Source organism: Humulus lupulus, chromosome 7, assembly GCF_963169125.1.
Source record: "Humulus lupulus chromosome 7, drHumLupu1.1, whole genome shotgun sequence".
Classification (NCBI taxonomy): Eukaryota; Viridiplantae; Streptophyta; class Magnoliopsida; order Rosales; family Cannabaceae; genus Humulus; species Humulus lupulus.
Genome location: NC_084799.1, coordinates 65,457,090 through 65,481,742, shown reverse-complemented (window position 1 = coordinate 65,481,742; position 24,653 = coordinate 65,457,090). Strand labels below are relative to the sequence as shown.

The window sequence follows — 24,653 nt, the reverse complement described above, 5'->3', positions numbered from 1 at the left end:
ATATAAATTTAAAATCATTAATTCTATGAACTAATTCATATTAATGGAAGGGAGAGGTTAACTTATTAGTCGTTAATTTTTTTAAAAAAACTTATAAGTCGTTAATTAAAAAAAAAACTTATAAGTCGTTATTTTATGACATAAATATATATTTTTTTATTATAAATGTACGAAAAATGAAAGTAAGTTTTTTATTATTATTTTTGGAAATTAATTAAATGTAAAAAAAAATACAAGGGGGCGTCAAGGAAGGAGGGGTATTTCTCTGAATCTGAGAAGCGAAGTCATAAAGTCCCAAACAAAAAAGAGAAAAACCAAACGTTTCATTGAGTCCATTTCCATTTTCTTAAACATCTAACATGGAGAAGAAGGAATGCTGATCTTTTGCTTCTCATCAATATCAATGCCAGGCTTCGCTCTTTGATTTCCCTCTTCTTCTTCACCGCCATTGTTTTCTGTGTTTCAGCTCTCTCTCTCCCACACATTCTCAGTGAGTCTCTCTCTCTCTCTCTCTCTCTATATATATATATATTTATGTGTGTGCGTGTTTGTGGTTTTTGATATTCTTTGATGGTAGCAGATCTAGGGTTTTTACGAGTCATGGATTCGTGGAAATTGTAGTTCAATTTTTGATCACGTGTTGTTTTTCTGTTCGATCAATGTTGTAGTTTGGAGCCTGCTTCGTTGTGTAATTTACCGCGCTCGAGATTATAGTTTTGCTTTGTCTTAATGAGGTATGTAGTTTATTTTCTTTTTCCAATTGATCGGTGATTGTTGGAGATGTTTTTGATATTGTGATGACTGAGATTGAGGTTGATTGATCCAGATAGAGGTTTTGGAAGGAATTATTAAATCAGGAGTGAACATGGGTGAGAGCCAGAAGTTCCAGTTGGGGACTATTGGGGCTTTGAGTTTGTCGGTGGTGTCTTCCGTGTCCATTGTGATTTGCAACAAGGCGCTCATTAGTACTCTTGGTTTCACTTTTGGTTAGTATGAGATACTTTTTAGTGAGCAATTTTCTTTTGATTTTGTTTTGGATGTTGGTGTTTAAGTTTTCTTGACTTAGTTTAGCTCTAATCGTTGCCATTTTGGTTGCGAATTTAAGTTAGACTGCTACTGCTTATGCATATGGGTTTCAAGACAGAATTAATAATATGCCTAATTGCGAAGTTTCACTGCGCTTGCAAAGCTTCATTTCTGATTTGTAAAACAGTACACCAAGAGATGCTTCGCATAGGAGGTGACATTTCCTGGGTATGTTCTGGCTGAAGAAGTACATGTAAATCGTCTTGTTGAACCATATGTATAAAAACAATTTTATAAAAAAAAAATCCTGTTTTCAGAGTTATCATTTAAGCTCAAAGGGTTTGCTTACCATCTTCATTATTTGGACATAATTTCAATTTAAAGTAAAATCATCTTTAAATTTTAAAGTCCTGTGAGAAGGATTTGGTTAGGGCCTCCTAAAATCCTTATGATGTACTGTTAACTGCATTTGAAACATAATATATTAAGGAATCATTTTGGGCAATAAAAATTATCGTTTATGTAATATCTTCACTCCCCCCAAAAATATAGATGTCCACTTCCACTATCACGGTGTGGATGCTATCTGACAGCACATTATTTTTGTGCTGTTCTTTGCAGATGAATGAAAATTAGCACATGCATCACTAGTTTAATTTATCAGACAAAATACAAGCTGTTTAGTTGCTTACATATAATAGTGTTAGTCTAGTCAATATCATTGCCATCACTTATCACTGTGATTACCATTGTTATTTTAGTAATTATCATATAATTTTTACTTTTTCGGACTTGATCGATATCCTAACTTTTCACTTGAGGTTAGCTCAAGTGGTTAAGGAGGTGAGTGTGTGTGATCCGGTGCTCAAGCCTAGTAATTTCTCTTATAGAAAGATAAAATAAATAATTTTTCTAACTCGGAATTTTATTAATGAACAGCTACGACTTTGACAAGCTGGCATCTTTTGGTCACATTTTGTTCCCTTCACGTAGCATTATGGATGAAACTGTTTGAACATAAGCCTTTTGATGCAAGAGCTGTCATGGGATTCGGTGTACTAAATGGAATCTCCATTGGACTTCTGAATCTTAGCCTGGGTTTCAACTCTGTTGGTTTCTATCAGGTGAACCATTTTTTTTTAATAATGTATAATTTTGGGACAATCTGCTAAACTTAGCAGTAACTGATTATCCTTCAAAGCAAACGTCTTTTTTTTTCTTTCTCCTTTCCTGTTAATGACTTTATTCCATTGCTAAAGATAAAAGATCCTTTTATGTTATGGTTTATTATCTTTTCACTTACGATATGGCGATGTTTCTACATTTTGTTTTTCTGGAGTTCTCAAACATAGATTTAAATCTATGTATCTCTAATTAAGCTGATATTTTTTTCCCTCTTCTTCTATATTATTGTGTCCTGTTTCAACTTAAATCTATTAGATTTTGGGTAAGGTGTCTTAAATATATATTTTGAATTACAAGTTTCTGAACAACTTTTACCTATAATTTTTTCATTTCAGATGACAAAATTGGCAATCATCCCCTGTACTGTTTTTTTAGAGACTATATTCTTTAGGAAGCAATTCAGGTGAGTCAATCACTCTTCAACCTATTGATTTAATACTTTTGTTGTGTTTCTCCTTTTTCCTTGGTTATATGAATAATTTTAATATATATTGATGAGTAATCCAATACTAACCTTCCCTTAGCATCTGAACCTTGGTTTAGATACTAGTACTCATAACTTTGTGGGTAGGTATAATGTGGTCTACATATGTGGAGAATTTAGGAATGGATCCTTTAATTTAAATCAGACATTTTTCTTTTAATGTTCATGGCATAAGGCTCTTTTCATGCTTTATTTTTTTAGGACACTTTTTTTATGGATTTTTTTGGCGTGATTTTTGGTCCTTCATAATTCTGAAGTGAAGAGCAATCAGCTGTAGAATTTCTATTTCCATTTCCAATTCACTGAACTTGTATTTATCATTTTTTGTTTCTTCTGCATGATTTATTTGCCTTATTTGTGATGCTATCGTATGTTTATTTATTTTATGGATTTTTTAGTTTTTATTACGTGAAGCTGTCAGTCAGCAATAGAATGTCCATTTCTTTTGTATCAAGTCTGTTCTTTTGCTTTCACACTGGTTAGGACAATTTAAGGTTTAGATGTACGATGAATATAAATTATTTATGTGGACTGGATACTGATACTTCTTTCCACGTTAACAGTAGGACCATCCAGTTCTCACTTATAATCCTTCTTTTGGGGGTTGGGATTGCAACAGTGACTGATCTTCAGCTCAATGCCTTGGGATCCTTCTTGTCCCTGCTTGCAGTTCTTACAACTTGTGTTGCTCAGATTGTATCCTAAACTGTTGTGAACTTTCAAGTTTTCCATTTTTTGAGAATTTTCTATGTTTGATATCTAACTAGCACATATATGATAAGAAACAAAATGTTTAGCTGACTAAGTATTCTAAGCCGCTCATGATCGAACTTGTTATATGAGCTATTTTTCTTAATCAGTTATTCAGATGACAAACACTATCCAAAAGAAGTTCAAAGTTTCTTCAACGCAACTTCTGTATCAGTCTTGCCCCTATCAAGCTATGACTCTGTTCATTATTGGTCCATTTCTTGATGGGCTTTTGACCAATAAAAATGTCTTCGCTTTCAAATACACCCCGCAAGTGTTGGTGAGAGAATTGAAGAACTGAAAGCTAGTCTTCCACCTCTTTATCCTTCTAATCTGTATCTGATTTCCCTGGTTTCTGATATTGATTTTCTTATCCTGCGTTGCAGTTCTTCATTGTTTTGTCTTGCCTAATATCGGTCTCTGTAAACTTCAGTACATTTTTGGTTATTGGAAAGACATCTCCCGTTACCTATCAGGTCCTTGGACATCTAAAAACATGCCTAGTTTTGACATTTGGCTATGTTCTACTTCGGGACCCATTTAGCTGGCGCAACATTCTGGGGATTTTAGTTGCTGTAGTTGGAATGGTACTCTATTCTTTCTATTGCACTCGTGAGAGCCAGCAGAAGGCCAGTGAAGTCCCTGTGCAGCTGTCTCAGGTAAATAAAATTCTTTTCCAACTCTCATTTTTCATGCTGTCTGCATAGGATGTCAGCTTTTCACCTTCTTCATCCTTTATTTTGGTTCTACATTCAATTAATTTTTATAATTTTGGTCACAGGCAAAAGAAGTTGAATCGGATCCGTTGTTAAGTGTCGAAAATGGAAATGGGTTGCATGGTGATGGTGGTCCAAAGTCTCCAGTGTGGACTTCAAATAAAGACCTTCATGCTTAAAACGCATAGTCTTTTTCAATTCATGTGCCCTGAGGTGAAATTAGATGACAGAGCTGATCCGGCCGGCAATGAAGATGTTGCTGGCAACTGGCAAGGGTTTTGGATATGCTACGTTTCGATAGTTATATGCAATTGGAGGTTACACTTTGTACTGTAGAATTAGTATTAAGAATTGAAGAATTTCCTTTTTTTTTACATATAAGTTTTGGTTATTATTTTTATTTTCTTTTTTGTATGAACCAGAATCAGGTATGGAAAATGAGAATTATACCACAATTTGTTACTGCAAATGTATACTGTTACCTTATAGTACAAGGATATTCATTATTGTTCATTAGTTAATGATTAGTGATTAGTGAATCGTCCTTTTTTTGTTCAAATTCTAGGGATGTATCATCATGCATGTGTACTTATTTTGTGTCTGGTTGTGGCGTGAACTTGCTACCCAATACAAACCATTTTTCCACCATAAAACAATGCTATGCAGCATGTCAATTTGTTGAAAGCAAATTACTCAATCTTCAAGGTGAGAAACAAGGTTTATTAACATAGATGATTATTATGAGTCGACTGTAACTAATCCTACTTTATATTTTAACTATAAAAACCACAAAATGCTATACAAAAAAATTGCAAATTTTTACATGAAAAATATACAACTCATTTAAATCACACTATGGATACTGAGACTCATAATTTGCTTGCCTTGATTAAAATAAATAAATAAATTGGAGTTAAATCGTTATTATATAGTCCGTTAATTATTATTTTATGATTAATATCTCATTATGGTTGCAGATGAGAGGAATAAATAATCGCGCTCAACCCATCATAAAAATAAAAAAAAAGGGAAAAATATGAGGGATCAAATTACAATTTTGTTGGAATTAGGGGATCAATTCACAAATTTTTTAGACTTTTGTACTATTATATTTAAATAGTCGCGTGTCTCGTGACGGTGATTGAATTATATTTGACTAATGATGACTTTTAACCAATCAAATCTATTTTTAAGCGGAACTATTATTTTAGAAAAGCACATCAGTCATTATTCATTATATTTATATAGCGTCACTCAGAGAGTAAGACAGAGGGAGTGGAAAGTAAACTTAGTTGAAGATGGCACTTGGAAGTTTGAGCAGGAAAACCCTAGCGGAGCTTGGTAGAAATGGAGGACGATTAGGGTTTGTTCGTGGGTTAAAGACGTTCACGTTGCCGGACTTGCCTTATGATTACGGCGACCTGGAGCCGGTCATTAGCGCCGAGATCATGATGCTCCATCACCAGAAGCACCATCAGGCCTACATCACCAACTACAACAAAGCCCTCGAGCAGCTCGACCAAGCCATCGCCAAGGGCGACGCCTCCACCGTCGTTAAATTGCAGAGTGCCATCAAATTCAACGGCGGAGGTTTTCACTTCTTTTTGTGTTTTTTAAGAACTTAACTATTCAACCTCGCAATGCAATATTTGCTCTTGATTTTTTTTTACTGGATTTTTCTTTAGTTTTTGTTGTGAATTAACTAAAGTCTTACTCTCAACTCCCATTGAAGGCCATATAAACCACTCTATATTCTGGAACAATCTGGCCCCTGTTCAAGTAAGCCAATTTCCTTCTGGGGCGATCTTAAAGTGTTTATTTTGATGGTTATTAATCGAATGAGTTGGTGAACTGTAATGGCAGAAAGGTGGTGGTGAGCCTCCAAAGAAATCACTGGGATGGGCCATTGACATGCAGTTTGGCTCACTAGACACTCTAATTCAGAAAATTAACTCTGAAGGTGCTGCTCTGCAAGGTTCTGGGTGGGTGGTAAGTACGCCATTGCTCCGTTTCTCTTGTATCAATTAACCTTTGGTTTCAAAAACATGCCTGCTAAACTTCTTTTATTTCTCACTTTGAATTGTATACATTGCAGTGGCTTGCTCTTGATAAAGAGTTGAAGAAGATTACTGTTGAAACCACAGCAAACCAGGTACGTTTACCATTTCTTTCAGCTATGCTAATGGAGCCATTAATATGGTCACTTGTTTGATTGTTCTTACCTGGCAATTGTTTTGGTTGCTTTTATGCTTAATGATGTCTGACTTATTTGGGGTTGTTTATCTTTGATTGGTTTCGCTTATTTGTTGTGAATTGGGAAGGAAGTTATCCATTGAACTTGGCTTAATGTGTTTCACTTTCAGTGTTTCTTTCCATTTTGAATCTGTGCTCATTTGCTGATGATATTATACTTTTTTATAGGATCCGCTTGTGACTAAGGGGTCGACTTTAGTCCCTCTGCTCGGAGTAGATGTGTGGGAGCATGCGTACTACTTACAGGTGAACTCACTGTATATGTTATTTTTTATGACTCTGATTGCTTGACCTTATTGCTCTATTGTATTGAATAGAAAACTTTTTGTGTTCTTGATGTCGATAGCAGATTGCTATCATAATGTTTAATCTGGTGTCTGTCAGCCATGAGTGTTCCCCACCCAATTCTGTTGCTTTGATGAAATATATATTAACAATTAGAATGTTGTGACGATGCAGTACAAAAATGTGAAGCCTGATTATCTGAAGAACATATGGAAGGTTATTAACTGGACATATGCATGTGAAGTTTATGAGAGAGGGTCTTCTTAAGGCGACAAACATGGTTAACTGGAGTGACTCATAGATTGTCAAGTGTAAGATTTCCCAGTCTGCAAGGAATAAGAAACATTTGTGAATATGGGAATGCAGAAGCTATGATATAAATAAATAAATATAATGTACGTTTGTTGTACTTGTGTTTCTGTTTCTTTTTGCCTAATCTGAGCTCTCACAGATTTCGTTGCTCAAATAAGTTGACGCCTGATGTTCATAAATACTCGGCATTTCAGCTCACTTTTGTGGATACTTGGTTTCCTTTTCTTGTTCACACGAGTCTGCCTTTAGTTATTGGATGCTCTCAAAGTCATTTTCTTCAAATGCATTTATCTATGAGAACTCTAATAATAGTTCATGTAGATTTTGTTTTAAATTGGGAAAAAATGGAAAAAAGGTAGCTGACCTTGTGTTCATGTTGTTTCTTAATAAATTGAAATATTTACAAGTATTTTTTGGCAATGAAAAAATTCGTTGAAGATAATCTTTTATTCTTAGTTTATCATATCAAATTCTTTATCTACGTACAGCTAATCCATAATAGATCAGGGATATTTTTGAAAAATTTGATATTAAATATGGAAAAGAAGGGCAATCAACTAATAAAAATTCCATTTCATTGAAAAACAAGGATATATTATTAGGGGTGCACACGGGTCGGATTTTTGGGTTTCGGGTTCATTGGGTTCGGGTTTTGCGGGTTTTGGGTGGAGAAAAATGGTACCGAAATCGATCCAAATTTTTTTTGGGTTTTGAGTTTCGGGTTGGGTTCGGGTTGAGCTGGGTTTTGGGCCGAAAATACCATTTTTTTCAATTTTAAACTCGAACCCGACTCGCCATATTTCAGGTTTGGGTCGGATTAAGCCTGAAATGAAGGAGTTTTTTGAAAATCCAGGTTCTCGAGGATCGGGTCGAGTGAGATTTTGGGTTTTGCGGGTCAAATGTTCACCCCTATCTATTATTGATGTAAATTGACTACTAATAAAGAATGTGATTTGTGGTCATAGCATTCATTGTCAGGTAGTCTTTTTTAAAGCTAAGGAAATTTCTAAGTAAATCGGACATAGTCCATTACATTACATGAAGATGTCTCTCATGGAGCATGATCAACAATAATAAGCTTACTAAGGCGTTTACAATAAAAAGGAAGAAAATCCTAACAACTACTCAAACTAAAGATCCAATAAGCTGCCAGCTATCGAACATCAAAAGAGTGAGGTAAACTAAGTTTCCAAACCAAATGAGCATATGACATATTTATCCCACTAATGACAATCACCCAAAAGTCTTCCAATAAAAATTGGGGAAAAACAAACTCATTATTCAAACAAAAAATAATGGCAACATAGCAACGACCAACTATGCTCATGAAACTCGACTCCAAAAGACAGTAAATCACGAAGCACATGGTTAATAAAGATAGAGATCGAGGACTCCCCCGAATCTGAAGACGAAATGAAGAATGATCGAGATCCTTGCATAAACAAACTGAACAATTCGATATAAACTCAACCATCTAATAAGACTCAAGGTTATCATCCCTCGCCATACTAACTAAAACCCTCACTAATCTAGCAAGACAGTGAAGAAACTCCACCTTTATTCTAGAAATGAAACAAAATACAATAAAACAAAAGAGAACTAAAACATCATAACACAAACAAAGAGAAACCCCAACGAAACCGAACATCAGCCCATCCCTGAGGTCTCCAACGCTTCAAGTGACAACCATGACCCCTAGATTTTTTTCTCCCGTGATCGACGATCCTCCCACCTCGACCACGCATGCCTGAACTAGGCAACCACCCTTCTCAAACGAGAAAAATGAATCCCAGCCACCAGTTGTGAGAGCGAACCTACTGATCTAAACCAAACGGAGACGAGACCCACACAATGGAGATCGGACACACAGGTCGGAGAGGAGTTTCACGTCCACCAAGATCCAAAAAAACATAAGAACCTGGCCATTAGAAGAGAAAAAGAGAACATGGCAAAGAGTAAAGGTGTCGGCCATGGGAAGGTCTGTTGTGTAGCTAACAATGCCTCCCAACCAGAGCCACACCCAAACCCTAGTGTTGACCCTTGTTTTGGCCAACTGACACGGAGTCAAATGCTTGATGTGATAGAAGGTATTGAAATAGATCTAATGGAAAGAACAGTAAATGACACAACAAATTATAGTGGTTCGGCCCCACGAATTGGTAATGACCTACGTCCACTTAAGCTATTATTGATATTGATTCTCCAAGGAGTGATCAAAGAACTAGGGTTCTGTAATGCCCTGGATTCCCTATTATGGTTTAATGGCTGGGTTAGTAGGCTGGGAGGGCCATAACTGTTTAATTATGCCATTAAATGTGTTTATGCATGTTTATGGGAATTATATTATAATATGATGTTAAATGCATGCATGTGAGTCCACATTTGCTTACAGGGGTGTTTTGGTAATTTGGCCCGTTGAGGGTATAATTGAATATTTGTTTGCGTGTTAATGATATATTGTGAGACCACATTATAATGTGGATTGGTTCGAGTATTTTGACATGAGACGATCTTTAAACATGATTTATCGGTTTGGTCATAACAAGTTTGAGCTCGGGGCTCGGGGTGAGTCTCGAGGTGATATTATTGATTATAGCGTTACCGGGGATTTTAGGGAACGGGATATGAGTTATTGGTGTTTGAGGATATTGAGATTAGCGGGAATTGGGAAGCGTTAATTATGATTAACGGGATAGGTGAAAAGTGCCAATTTTACCCTTGAAGTGGTTTTAGAGGCTTTAGGTGGCTCAAGGGTATTTTGGTCATTTAAGTTTGGGATATATATGACATAAGTGGCTGCTGGCTGTAGAAGCTAGTGGATTAAAACAGAACAAAAACAGAGACTTGCTTCTTCCTTCCCGTACACAATTTCCTCCATTATCTCCTTTGGTGTTCTTGAGCTCTAGGAGAGATTTCAAGCTAGGAAACTCAAAGGCTGAAGTTGTGGACTTAGTTCAGCTGTTGAGGAAGGTCCAAAACTGGTTTCAAGGTGAGTTCTAGTCACTTATCTCAGGTGGTGCTCTGTTTTCCTTTTAGTTTTCAGCTCATGGTTTTTGATGTAGAAAGTGGGGATCAAAGGGAGTTTTTGTGTAGGTTTGATTGGGATTTGATGAGGGTGAGTTATGGGTGTTGTTTGGAGGAGGTTTTGGGTTGATTTTAAGGGCTAGCTTGAGAGGAAAAACACAGGGGAAAAATTGAGTTCGTGTGTGGGCGTGTTGCTGGTCTGAGCTGGGCGCCGCGGCCCTTGGCGTCTGGCAGGGAGGAGTCCTCTCTATTTGAGGGCACGCCGCGACGCAGCTGGGGATGGCCGCGGCCCTTAAGGTCATTTTGGGAAAAATGGTGTTTTTAGCTTGGGGATTCAAACCTTAGGCCTCGGGGTTGAACCTAGTACCCGGTTGGGTAGTGTTTGGTGTCCCAGAGGCTAGATTTTGGGTTGGGAACCCTTAGTTATTATTTTTATTGATGAATCCTATATCTTGGTTATGACTAGGTGACCGTCGAGGAATTTAAAGGTTGATCGTTCTCAGGGGTCGTTCATACAATAATTCTCACTCGAACCAGAGGTAAGAAAACAGTGTAAGAGTACAGTTGCACCATGTATAGGTATATGACATGCATGGTTTGATATTGAGGCATGTTGGTTGATATACGTGGACGTGGATTGCATATTATATGCTAGTGAACGCTGATTACCTGTTTATGGCACTGACTAGTCAGGGACCGACTCTAAAGTCGATGATCACGCATTGAATAGCTCCATGGCATTAATGCGGGACCGACCCTAAGGTCGAAGAACTTATAAGCGCTTGCCTGGTCTAAGACCAGATGTATTTAGCCAAGGTATATGACCCCGGTGACTGTTTGTCACAAGGCTAGGGGACGTTGTCCATAGTTCGACTCTAGAGTCGGGAGGAAGGTTATGTTGGTGACTAATCACCATGCACCTGTCCTGATCAAACTTATGAAAGAACCACTCGTCAGTTGAGCCCCGATGACCCTATCGTCACATGGCTAGAGGAGGCTGAGCTCATTATTGTGACTTTTGGCTATTGTCACCTATTTGTTTGGACTGACAGTCCTGAATGGTTATTATGATCGTTGTCGATATTATATCATGCCTTATTGTGTTTTCTTGCTGGGCCTTGGCTCATGGGTGCTTTGTGGTGCAGGTAAAGGGAAAGAGAAGCTCACCCAACCCTGAGTGGAGAGCTTGGGCGATGTTGTGTACATACAGGGCCGCTTGACCACCACGGTCAAGGAGTTCTCAGAGGGACTAGGGGTTTACCCTATTTTTGCCGCTTAGGCCGGCGGGGACTTTAAATTTGAAACAGTAGTGACTCTTTTGTATTACAAACTACTTGTAAACATTTTGAAAGGCTCATGAGCAGTTTATTTACTTAATGAAACGTATCCTTTCTTTTTACTGGTTTTCACCTTAACCCAATAATAACACTTAGATCACGTTTTTAACCAAAGGACTCAGGTAATGAGCCAAATTTCTGGTTCACTGTTCACCGTAACTGTTTTGGGGTAACCAGGGTGTTACAGGTTCTCCGAGTTTCATAAGCCTTAGAGGGATAAACAATACAATCAGAAGATAATAGGAATAATTCTCTTGTAAAGCATAAACTCAAATCAGCCAAAAGGTAAAAGTTCCTCCCTTGAGCTATTTCTTCTCTATTTATAGGCTTAAGGAGGATTACATAAATTTGTTACAGATATTCTTTCCTAAATAATTGGATACTCAGGAATTATTGGAGATAATCTCGAATATGATTACAATTGCATAAGATCTTCTCAAAATATACGGAGTATACGACCAAGCTGGTCGTATATAAAATCCAAATGTCATGTCAAGGGAATCTCCCTGGTCGATAGTCGGACAGAACCTTTGCCAGGTGTTAGCCACGTGTTAAATTTTTTGCCACGTCATCCACGCCTATTCTTTGGATAACATTTGCCCCCCAAGTTTATTTATTGCGACCAGCAATAAGTAAACTTAGGAAAACAACATTTCATATGCCCCACGAAATCTGTCAGAGCCCTCGTGCGTTTTTGAAAACCGTGACCTAATCACGTCTAATCAAGCCTTTTCAGTTTTCAAGAAACCACTCCGACGACTGTTACACTCCCCCATGCTTTGAAACAGGGAATTCATGATTACTACTTTTTGTCACACCTCGGCTTCTATAAGTAACCCCCACCTTCTTCTTTCAACCTTTTACTCTCCATTTCCTGTCAAGAATTCTCAAGGACTCCATCCCAGAGCTTAGAACTTCGAAGGTCTCCCGTCACTTTGCTTAAGGGTTCTTTGTTTGCAAGCCCAAAGTCGTCCCGTTTCAGAATCTCCAACCTTCATCCAGGTAAATTTCTTCGACTTTTAAAATCTTCGAGATGCCATGCATACTGCTTCTGTGCTCTAAATTATTTTGTGTTCTTGAGTAGAAATTTGTGAGGATTCTGTATATGTCGTTGATGCTTGATAGGGTAGTGTAATTTTGCTCTATATAAGTTAGGAATTAGTTTGATAGTCAGGATCATAGGTTTAGGGCGTAAAATTGACGTAAAAATTTGATTTTTAGGCTAGTTGAAAAATCGGGTTTTTCCCGCCCCTTTGGAGTTGAAAAAGCTTATTTTCAGAAAACTTTTTACTTTCACTTTTTGATCCGTTTTTCGAACTGCTAGCATAAAACTTAGTGTTTCGGTTAGAATGCTGCTGGTCGATAGACGCGAGCAACGTTATTCCAACTTTCAACATAAGCTCCCAGACTGTGCGTCTTATCTCCTCCTTTGTCTGTTTGCAGTTCATATGCAAGACCCGTGGGGAGGAGAAAGACCCATTGACGATGATCTCTTAGTTCAACTGCTTGAAGACGAAGAACAACCTTCGACCTTGATATCAGATATTCCTTTTTCTCGCGTTAACCTAAACACTTCCCCAGTTTTGACTCAAAATATGGCTCGTACCAAAACCAAAGCTCGAAAAAGAAAAACTCCCATCGCTTCTCATCAGACTACTGCTGATGCTCCCTCGACCAGTGGTCGAGACGAAAATGCCCCCGATCCAAATGTCCAAAGGCATGCCCGCCCTCGACACGCTACTCAGCCGGAGGTCGAGTGGCATGTAGTCTCTGAAAGTAGGGTGACGATCAGAATGATCGCCAACTACTTAAATAAATACAATTTGACAGGGGTGACCCTAGTCAAACCTAACCCAGACCAAAGGGCTAATCTGCCTGGAGGTGCTTACAGCGCTTGGTCGCGGTTTCATATTGAGGCAGGAGCCACTTTGCCTCTTCATGCATTCTTTCAGGGGGTGGCCAACTATTTTGGAGTTGCCCCCTTCCAAATTACCCCAAACGGATATAGAATGCTTGCTGCACTCTATATCCTGTACAGCCAGAAAAAATGGCCTGTGCCGTCGCCACATGAGGTTAACTACCAATTCGACCTCAAGTCTAACCCCAACCAAGAAGGCACGGGGTTCTTCCATCTTTGTCATTAGGAAACCGGGTGCACTTTCCTGACTGACACAACCCACATCTCGAACGTGGGGAGGTACCACCAGGAGTACTTCCTTACGCCCGACCTGGTCGCGAAAAATCTGGCCTTCGCTCGTGGAGGTAAAACTTTCTTATCACTAGTTGAATTCTTCTCTTGGTGTTTTCCTCCGCAATATCTTAAACTCTTGATGTATTCTAGGCCCGTGGTTGCGACCAAACCCAACTCTGGGAATGGTGTCGAGGACAACACTCTTAGCTGGCATGCCAGATGCTGAAAAGAGTGTCAGGGCCCTGGTTACTGAGGCTAACCTTAGGTTGGCCGGCCTTTGGGCCCCCCAATTAGAGACGAGAGGGCCTTTGTTGGGGAATGCTCGTGCCAAAGGGGAACCAGAGCAGCAACCTCAGGCGTCTCCTCCACGGAGGAGACTAACTGGGGTCACAATCAGGGAACCTGCTAGCACTCCTCGAGCAGAGAGTCCCCCGGCTCCCAAAGGAAAAGGAAAGCAGAAGGCCGCCGAGCCTGCCGAACTCTCTGACGACTCGTCAAATGATAATGGTATAGTAATTTCACTTTTAAAATTTTTGCCAATTCCCTGTCATCTGTTCGACGGGGATGGCAACTTTAAGAATGCTCAAATCTTAAATTCAGATTTCTTCCAGGCAGTAAGTAGTTCAGTAAATAATGTAGCGACCAATAATTGTAGCGTGGGTACTTTACTTGTAATCTCTTCACTTTCATTTTTTGGCCCTGTGTGACCATCTTGTCTCACTGCCCGCGTTGTTTCTTTTTATGCAGATATGGAGTCTGAGGACGTGTTCGAGCATTATAGAGCTGCTGCCGCCTCTTTTGGCCAGAAGAAGAGCAGCAAGAGAGCTTGAGGGGAGAGCAGTAAAACTGCCTCAAAGAAGGTCCGAATTGACGACCCTCCGGCTACCGCCCCTTCGCAGGAGAACTCACCACCTTCATCGCCACTCGAGCAGCCAACCTCAACTCCTTCGGTCTGTCAAGCTTCAAATCCTGCTACACCCGCCGACCAGCAGCCTTCTCCTAAGGCTCCTAGCAGCCATACATTGTGCACTCCGCCCGAAGGCTCCCTGCCCAGCCTTGTGGTCAGCTCTGCCAGGGAGAGAATATACAAGCTCTCCAAGCATAAACGAAGTCAGGCCGCTATTACTGAAACTACCTCTATGGAGGCTGATCAAGTTAGCGTAAGTCAACTCCTGATGATGTAACATTTATTTTCGATTCCCTGCCTTTACTTTATCTTTTCCTATCTGACTTCAGGGGCTACTGACCATAACCGCTGGCTGGCGCCGTGCTGGGGCGTTGGTGTCTCGGGGCAGGAACTTCAATACCAGGCTCGCCGAGGCTAAGAAAGCGCTCGATGCTAAAAACAACGAGCTTGCTAAACAGAATGGCGAGTTGCTTGAGGAGAAGACAGAGCTATCTAAGTAGAAAGAAGAACTGCATGAGCAAAAAGCTACTCTGACCGAGGAGCTGCTGGAAACCCGGAACGCCCTGAAGAAATCCAACGAAGCCAGGGAAAAATTCAGGGAAAGTGCCACACTCAACTATCAACAAGCTGTTCAGCTCGAGCTTGATCTGATCGCAAGCAGGTAGGAGGCGGAGGAACTCGGAAAACGAGTGCAAGAGCTTGAGGAAGCTGGAGCTAAGAACTTGGAGAAATACAAGGAAGCCGCTCATCTTTGCTTCTACGAGTTCTGGAAGCACAACCGGGAGCCTAACTTCAACTATCTGTTCGAACGCTTGAGGATGACTTTAATGACGCAGTGTGCCATTCGCCTGGAAGAAGAAGAGAGGGCTGAAGTGCCTGCTTCCCCAGAGATTTCCCTGGCAGCAGGGATAGATGGTGCATACACTGAAGCTGGCACAGTCGTCGACCAAGACGTTCCTCAAGACCCTCCAGCTCCTTAGTTCTTTTTTTTCTTTTGTTTATCTCAACTACACGACCCACAGGTCGTGATGTAAAGACTATTTTTTTATTACTGCAAGGGCAGCTATTTTACTTTTATTTGAACAGTTACATTCGAGCAGTACTGCTCGCAATGTAAAAGGATTCCTTTGACATTATAATATTTCTGCTTTATTATAATATATGTTCGCATGACCGAACCTAGCATAGTACTTTGGCTTGATTTAACAAAATATAAATTTTGAAAAATATTCTAAGTACCGTAGTATGCTTTCACTTATTTTTGTTCATGTGTTTACATACCTCTTGGTATGCTTTGCTTTCTATGTGCCTTATATGCCCCCCAAGTGACTGAGGAGCTTTAGGTCCTTGGTCACTTGCCTTGACCATAATCTGTACGAACATTACTGCTCGGTATAACATGTGAAACTTATAATACAACAAAACAACACACATAATGAACAAATACTTGTAAAAAATTACAAAGTTTGGCAAGAATGACTGGCTGCACACAGTCCCTTATAATTCTCGTATTTAAATGGACTAAACATGTCTTTACGAGTGATCTTTGAAAGATCTTACACTTATAAGCGATTAGCCATATAACATGACTAACCCTTTTTCAAAACTTGTAAAAAGTAAAAATTAATACAAGCCAATCCTTTAAGAAGGACTGTTTATTGATAATACTTGCGCATGTGTTCTCCATTCCAATAACGTGGAATGAGATCTCCATTTAAGCGTGCAAGTTTATAGGTGCCTGGATGAAGGACTTCTTCAATCTGGTAAGGTCCTTCCCAGTTTGGTCTAAGTACTCCAGCAGCTGGGTCGCGGGTGTTTAAGAAAACTCTTCGAAGTACTAAGTTTGCGACGTTGAACTTTCTTTCTTTTACTTTGGAGTTAAAATACTGAGCGACTTTTTGCTGGTACGCAGCTACTCGGAGTTGGGCTTTTTCTCGTTTCTCCTCAATCAGGTCTAGGGACTCCATCAACAGTTGGCTATTTTGGTCTTGATCGTATGTGATTCTGCAATGTGAGGGCGGATCTAACTCAACAGGAAACATAGCCTCATACCCATATGCTAAGGAAAATGGGGTATGACCTGTTGCTGTTCAGTGAGAAGTTCTATACGACCAGAGTACTTCAGGCAGCTGTTCTGGCCATGCTCCTTTAGCTTCCTCGAGCCTTTTCTTCAGGGTATCCTTCAATGTCTTATTTACTGCCTTGACTTGCCCATTTGCTTGTGGATGAGCAACTGAAGAAAAGCTCTTGATTATGCCATGCCTTTCACAGAAGTCTGTGAACATGTCACTATCAAACTGGGTGCCATTGTCTGAGACAATCTTTCTTGGCAATCCATACCTACAAAAAATGTTCTTGATGACAAAATCAAGTACCTTATTTTTCGATATGGTTGCGAGTGGCTCAACCTCGGTCCATTTGTTGAAGTAGTTGACCGCCACAACTGCGTATTTCACCCCACCTTTTCCTATGGGCAAGGACCCGATTAAATCGATACCCCATACTGCGAAGGGCCATGGACTTTGCATTTGCTTTAAATCATTAGGAGGTGCCCGTGGGATCTTGGAAAATCTCTGACACTTATCACATTTTCACACAAACTCCATCGAATCTTCGCTCATTGTTGGCCAGAAATAACCTTGCCTTAGAATCTTCTTTGATAAGCTCTGCCCCCCAGTGTGGTCTCCATAGAAGCCTTCATGTACTTCCTTCATCAGTTCTTTAGCCTTTTCTGGTGTAACACTCCTGAGCAGTGGCATTGAGTATCCTCTTCGGTAAAGAACACCATCAACCAGTATATACCTAGCAGCCTATCTCTGAAGGGTCCTGTCTTTGTTTCTATCTGCTGGTAGTATACCGCTCGTGAGATACTCCAGGTATGGTGCCATCCACGTATCTGCTAACCGGACCTCCATATTGGTTTCGTCTGCTCGTATGCTTGGCTCATGTAGCCGTTCAACTGGCACTATATTTAAAGTGTCAACATCTTTTGCGCTCACGAGTTTGGCTAAAGCATCTGCGTTTGAATTCTGATCTCAAATCAGCCAAAAGGTAAAAGTTCCTCCCTTGAGCTATTTCTTCTCTATTTATAGGCTCAAGGAGGATTACATAAATTTGTTACAGATATTCTTTCCTAAATAATTGGATACTCAGGAATTATTGGAGATAATCTCGGATGTGATTACAATTGCATAAGTTCTTCTCAAAATATACAGAGTATACGACCAAGCTGGTTGTATATAAAATCCAAATGTCATGTCAGGGGAATCTCCCTGGTCGATAGTTGGACAGAACCTTTGCCAGGTGTCAGCCACGTGTTAAAAATGTTTGCCACGTCATCCATGCCTGTCCTTTGAATAACACCTAGAAAGGGTCGGCGAGCCCTGCCCGAAGGCAATGAAGAAGATGGTCGGCGATGGAGATCAATAAAGACGAGGGAAATCCCTATCTATCCTTGACAAAAAATTGGGGGCCCTAACTTCGTGCCTAGCATTGTCTAGTAGTTGAACTATATGTCTTTTGTCAAAGAGGAGATTTCAAGTTCCAATCCCTCTCTTCCCCAATATAAAAATAAAATAAAAGTAAAGAATCTAATTCAACTACATGTAATGATAGACCCACAAATAGAGACCACTCCAAAAAAACTATGAGACCAAAGATAATAAAATATTGATATTCTAGGAGTTTAGACAGACATAATGCCAATGAAAGAGATAGGAAAACAAACTAGTACTTTCTCACAAGAATTCCAAATAATTATTACAAGATAATAAGTGATTCTCCATGAAAATTCTATTCCTCCTATTTTTTTTAGTCTATTAAATTGAGTATCTATGCATCCTTTTATGTCCTATTCTTGATGTCTTTCATCTCCATAAAAAAAAAACGTTAACATATACTTTTAAGTGGATAATAAGAAAAATTAAGATAAAATCAATATTTGTCCACAGAATATGGTGCATTTCTTATATAGGGTTATTTGTTTGTTTTATACAAGTTTGTCTCTCTTCCAAAAAAAGAAGAAGAAGGTTTTATCTCCACTATCAAATCTTCCACAACTATCTCAACCACCATCGTTATTGGTGATAAGCTCCCACCTTCGATTGGATCGTACCAGTCTATGTACTCACCATCCACCTTCGATTGGGCATTCTGGTGATAAGAGTCACTATTTTGGAAGCTTTGGCTCGTATTCAATAATGACAGTTGCCATAGACATCAACTATCCATACTACAACCAAAGCTCAACTATAATGACACGCATTGAACTTTTGAGCTAATTAATTTCACACGCGTGATATCACCATCTATCATTATTTGCTTCAATAAGTGGTATGGTTATGCTTCCAAATCCTAGATGAAGAAAATTACTCTTAACTTGAAAACACCACTTTTTCATTAGAAATCTAGGTTTCTTAGAATCTCACCAAAAATGTATGATTTTTAATTTGATTTATGTAACTATTAGTTCAAGGATCTAACTAATTTTGTAATTATTAGTTTCCAAATCATGCCGTAACTATTAGTTTCAAAATAGAATAAATTTACCTATGTAACTGTTAGTTTCAACACTTTATATTCTTAATTTTACTTTTGTAACTCGAATAAAAAAGAAATTAATTAGTTATATACTTATCACTTTATCTTTGTAAATATTTTCTCTCATCATATATATTTGTTAGGAAATTTACATTTCTCACACCAACTTCATCTACAAACACAAAATCAACAAACCAGTAGACACAACATGCACAAATTCAATAGAAAAATCAGCAAGAAAAAACAATAAAATCAACACCAAGAACTATAGAGGTTCAACCCAAATAAACTTGAGCCTACATCCTCTTTGAACTCCACTTGGGATGTTCTTCTCTCCACTATGAAACACCAATAGAAATTACAACTTGTCACCACTTGAGAACTTCTACACTTGGTGGATTACAATGCCTTGAACCCAAGCAAAACCCCAAGTACACTTGATCATGCACAAATAAATCTCTCACCCAAGACCCAAGTGTTTCTCTCTCTAAAATAGCTCATATTCTTATAAATGAAATATGTTCCTATTCCTCTTACAACAACTGAGATAATAGGACCTATTTATAGAGGGTTTTACAACTATCGTCAAACTTAAAAATACTAGAAATAAATCCAGACTCATCTGATGAAATGGTAGACAAGACTAGAAGAAAAAAACCTAACTTTGCTGATGTGATCTAATGTTTAATGAAGACCAACTATTATAGCAAATTTCCACCTTGGTCTTCATTAAACATGGATTGTAGAGATAAACACAACTTCCCAATGATCCCAGTTCATCCATCAACTATCATCCATGATCAATTCCGAGCAAGCTTAGGTAATAGTTAAACTTTCTCAATGGCAATATCTTAGTTCCAGCATTAGCGGGGTTCTCTTCTGTGGGGAATTTTTCGACATTAATCACACTTTCAGTGACCTTCTCATGTATAAAATGATACTTGATCTCCACATGCTTAGTCTGGTCATGAACTACTAGATTCTTACAAAAATGTATGACACTTTGACTATCCAAAAAAAATGTAGCTTTTCCTTTGAACACTTGTAGCTCTTTTAGAAGACCTTGAATCCAAATACCTTCTTTGATGGCTTTAGTAGCAACCATGAACTCAGCTTTAGTAGTTGAAAGTGAAACTATAGATTGTAGTTGAGACTTCCAACTCACACAATTCCTACTTACTAGAAAGTAATAGGCTGTAGTAGACTTTCTAGTGTCTCGGTCTCCAGCATAATCTGAGTCTACAAACCCACTGATTTCCACATGATTATGATGTTACTTGTATACCAACCCATGTCTAATAGTATTAATCAAATAACGCAACAACCACTTCATAGCATCCTAATAAATTCTTCCGGGTTTGCCATCTATCTACTTAGAGCACTAATAGAGTGTGCTAAATCAAGCCTAGTGCAAATCATTAGATACATTATAGCTCCAACATCATTAGAGTAAGGTACCTTGGCCATATCTTCCTTTTCAAACTCAGCGTTAGGAAAATCTGCATTTGTAAGTTGATATTGACTTGTCAATGGCTGTTTGACAACTTTAGCATCCTTCATAGAAAACATTTTTAGAAACTTTTCCACATAAGACTTTTGAGAGATGAAGATGGTATGTTGTTCCCTATTTCTCTTGATTTCCATACTTAAAATCTTTGTAGCTGTGCCCAAATCTTTCATTTCAAATTCTGTTTTGAGAAGAGCCTTCAACTTATTCAACTTGTCCCTTTTGTCACTAATCAACAACATATCTTCCATATACAGCAATAGATACTCAAAATCTTTAAATTGTTGTCCTCTAAAATAGAGACAAGGATCATAGTAGCTTCTTTGAAATTCATGCTTTATCATGAACCCATCAAAATGTTTATACCACTGCCGAGGTGATTTCTTGAGGCCATACAACGATCTCCTGAGCAAACAAACTTTATCTTGGCCTTTGAACATATTAAACCCAATTGGTTGCTCCATGTAAATAGTCTATTCTAAGTCACCATGTAAAAATGCAGTTTTTACATCCATCTGGTCGAGTTCCAGATTGAATTGGGAAACCAAAGATAACATGATTCTTATGGTTTTATATTTAATAATCGGTGAGAAAATCTCTGTAAAATCCACTCCTTCCTTTTGAGTGAAGCCCTTAGCAACCAACTTTGCTTTGTATCTCACTGGCTCTTGATCATTCATAAAATCTTTTACTTTGAACAACCATCTACATGCTACTATATTATTGTCTTTGGGTCTATTAACTAGTCTCCAAGTACCATTCTTGTACAAAGACCTCATCTCCTCCTTCATAGCATCAATCCAATGCTTTGAATCTGAACCTTTTACTACCTCTTCATATGAGTTGGGTTTTGAATTCGCTAACTCAAGGGTTGACATCAGTGCATAGGCTATCATGTTATCCTAAGCTGTAAGTGTGAGCTTTTGGACTAGTTTTGGTTCTCTCTTGACTCTGTCTCTTGCAAGCTGATATGACGCAGTTGGATTTGCTTGTATTTTAGATGCATATACACTTTGTTCTGCTTGCATTTCAGCTGGAGTTCGAGTTGGGGTCTGACTCTTATTTTCTTCCACCTGATTTGTGTTGGGTGCTCTAGTTTCCATCTGAACTAAAGTCTCTACAGTACCCGCAATGTTAGTACCATTTTTTTCTTGACATGCAAGTATGTTAGTTTGAGATAAACAAGGAAAACAATCTTCATTAAATATAACATCACGAATAATTATATGTTTGTAACCTTTGTTTTCTTTAACCCATAATTTGCAACCTTTAGTTCTCGGTGGGTAACCTAAAAATACACACTTAACTTCTCTAGGATCTAATTTACCCTCTCTTTGATGCGCATAAGCAGCACACCCAAATACTCTTAAGTGTGACAAGTTTGGTGGTCTATTGGACCATTTTTCTTCAGGTGTCTTGAACTCTATAGCTGTATTAGGACATCTATTTACCAGATATGCAATAGTCATCATAGCTCCCCCCCAAAATCCCTTGGGTATACCTGAACTTATCATCTTACATAGTTTTATCAAGTAGTGTTCGATTCATTCTCTATGTCACCCCATTTTGTTGAGGTGTTGATCTCACAGTCCTATGTCTTTGAATACCATTCTCTCTACAATATGAATAAAAAATATCATTGCAAAATTATAATCCATTATCAGTCCTCAATATTATAATCTTCCTATTTGTTTGATTTTCTATAAGAACTTTCCAATTTTTAAAAGCCTCAAAATCATCATTTTTATGTTTCAATAAATGCACCCATACTTTTCTAGAAGAATCATCTACAATAGAAAGAAAGTAATTGTTACCTCCAATTGTTGGAGTCTTTTCTGGGCCTCATAAGTCTGCATGTAGGTATTCAAGTATCCCCCTTGAATTGTGCTGCCCAACTTTGAAAACCAATCTGTGATGTTTCCCTAAGACACAATTCACACAAAAATCTACCTTGCTCACCTTATCCTTTCCAAGTAAGCTTTGTTGCTTTAACACTTGCAAGCCTTTATTACTTATGTGACAAAGCCTCTGTAACGCCTTGGATAGCCAAGACCATTACACTGTGTGTTTTAAATAGTGTTGGACTTGCTAATCAAGTCATTTGGAAATAAACATGTAACTAAGAATAATTAATGGATTGGGGTTTAAAAGTTTTGATCATAGGAAAAATTACTTTCATTTAAAAGCTTGAGTCTAAACATGGGATCCCAAAGTAAGTATTTACAAGGAATTTACAACTACAAAATTAATTACAACATAAGCCGGCCTAAGCGAAAAATTTAAGGTTTGACTCTAGTCCCTCAAGAATCCTCGGACATGGCGGTCGAGCAGCAGAAAATGTACACGCCGCCCCTAAAGCTCTCCAACTCATGGCTGGTTCAGCTTCCCCTTTCCCTTACCTGTACCACATAGCACTCGTGAGCCAAGGCTCAACAAGAAAACTTAATTCAAAAAATTCAAATAGGCAACATAATATAAACAACAAGCTTAGCAATAATAACCATGCTCAACAAACACATGGTCCAATTTAACAGTCGATGAGTTAGACAAGTGCAGACCCCACTTCTAATTATTTAGGTGGTGTTTAGGCTAGACAAGTGCATATTGCACTCCTAGGTTGCCCTAGAAAAATGGCACGCGTTCCACATGCTTATTTCCGTCCCCGGCTCCCTAAAGTCGAGCTTTTAAATCAGTTATAATCAAACATACAGTTTCTATAACATACAATCAGATGCAGCATATACAAGCATGCCTAATCAAGTAATTACAGGCATAATTATAGTCATATTCATTAATAGGGCCCCCAGCCCTATTCACAACCAGGGTGCAATTTTCTTACCTCGAGTCCTGAGTAGGTAGTGTATGGCGATCCCAAGCGCGATCCTTACTCCCAAGCCCTAACGTTAAAACCTAGTCACAACAAAATAATGGACAACCATCAAGATCTAGATTATTTAAAAGCTTCAGGGTGAATTCTTAGCCTCCGGGATCTCGAATTCTACTAAACTGGGTAGTAGAACCCTTCTCGAGCCTTTAGGTTTGAGTTCCCCAGCTTAAAAATCCCATTTTGTCAAAACCTCCCATTTGAGTCGCGACGCCCCCACAAGCGTCGCGACCCTCTACAAGTCAAAGAGAAAATCCCCTTAATTCTCTAGACACGTGGCGCGGCGCAACCCACCTAGCGCAGTGACGCTAAGGTAGTTCAGAGAACCACCCCTAGCCCCTGAGTTCATGCGGGCCACGACGCTCCAAGAACAACGTCGTGGCACGACCCTGGGAACCTAGATATTGTGGGTTTTCTCCCCGAGCCAAAATCTCTCCAAACCCAATCCAAAGTTATACCAAATCCCCAATTGAGTCTAGGACTCTCAATAACACAACACAAGCAACACAACTACCTTAGAAACTAAACGACATCCTTACCAAAACTCAAAATTAAAACTAAAGTTTAAACATAAAAATACACTTAAACCATAACATAATTCTCTAAAAACTAGGGCATAAATCTAACCTTAACAGTGATTACGACTTCAAGCTACCTCTTAACCAATCCTAACTTCAGCTCCTAAGCTTCCCTGGCCAATGCTCCAAAAGTTTCAAAAGCCTCCCAAGTGCCCACGAGAGAGAGAAAAAAATGTGAGCTGCTGAGTGTTTGTTCTGACTTTGTTTTCCTCAGCTTCTACAGAAGTCTAGTACTAAGGTAACCCAAGGCTAAGTCTATCCCTTTGACACAAAAGACTGAAATTCCACTTGATCAAAACCTTACTCTTTAATGTCCCCAAGGGCATAAGGATCAGTTTGCCCTATTACCCGCTAAGCCTCAAATAACACTATAAATTCCCAATTAACCCTGAAATACCCAAATAATCACCAATTAACTTCCCATTACCCGTTAAACCTTGGTAATGTACTAAGTTACCAAAATACCCCCAGGTTCACCCCGAGCCAGTTATTTGACCCTGTTGTGACTTTTTCGCTAACTCGCTCATTAGGATCGCCTCGAGTCGAATATCACAAATATATCCACATAATAATGTGGTCTCAATCACATAACACATATAATTACATTTATAACCTCAACCGGTCACAACTACAAATATGCCCTTATTAACGAAAACGGGCCCACATTCTTATTTA

At 38.7% G+C, this 24,653-nt stretch overlaps 2 protein-coding genes across 2 annotated transcripts; both read left to right on the top strand.

Moving 5' to 3' along the window:
* The first annotated feature begins 264 nt into the window (after positions 1-264).
* On the top strand, positions 265-4,682 carry LOC133788224 (UDP-xylose transporter 3). The gene is made up of 9 exons (XM_062225614.1): positions 265-490; positions 669-734; positions 827-986; positions 1,966-2,150; positions 2,547-2,614; positions 3,259-3,391; positions 3,564-3,725; positions 3,832-4,104; positions 4,227-4,682. Exons 3-9 carry the CDS (start codon positions 866-868, stop codon positions 4,338-4,340), a joined length of 1,056 nt encoding a protein of 351 aa, XP_062081598.1. The 5' UTR covers positions 265-490; positions 669-734; positions 827-865; the 3' UTR covers positions 4,341-4,682.
* A 729-nt stretch (positions 4,683-5,411) lies between these two features.
* Positions 5,412-7,268, top strand: LOC133788222 (superoxide dismutase [Mn], mitochondrial-like). The gene is made up of 6 exons (XM_062225613.1): positions 5,412-5,751; positions 5,894-5,940; positions 6,025-6,150; positions 6,257-6,313; positions 6,583-6,660; positions 6,874-7,268. The coding sequence occupies exons 1-6, from the start codon at positions 5,460-5,462 to the stop codon at positions 6,964-6,966; spliced, it is 693 nt and encodes a 230-aa protein (XP_062081597.1). The 5' UTR covers positions 5,412-5,459; the 3' UTR covers positions 6,967-7,268.
* Positions 7,269-24,653: the final 17,385 nt, after the last annotated feature.

Excerpts from the sequence above, each read along its gene's own strand:
- LOC133788224 (XM_062225614.1), top strand. The coding sequence starts at position 866 with ATGGGTGAGAGCCAGAAGTTCCAGTTGGGGACTATTGGGGCTTTGAGT. Across the intron at positions 987-1,965 it reads TACTCTTGGTTTCACTTTTG|CTACGACTTTGACAAGCTGG; the intron begins GTTAGTATGAGA and ends ATTAATGAACAG. Across the intron at positions 2,151-2,546 it reads ACTCTGTTGGTTTCTATCAG|ATGACAAAATTGGCAATCAT; the intron begins GTGAACCATTTT and ends TTTTCATTTCAG.
- LOC133788222 (XM_062225613.1), top strand. The coding sequence starts at position 5,460 with ATGGCACTTGGAAGTTTGAGCAGGAAAACCCTAGCGGAGCTTGGTAGA. Across the intron at positions 6,151-6,256 it reads TGCAAGGTTCTGGGTGGGTG|TGGCTTGCTCTTGATAAAGA; the intron begins GTAAGTACGCCA and ends TATACATTGCAG. Across the intron at positions 6,661-6,873 it reads AGCATGCGTACTACTTACAG|TACAAAAATGTGAAGCCTGA; the intron begins GTGAACTCACTG and ends GTGACGATGCAG.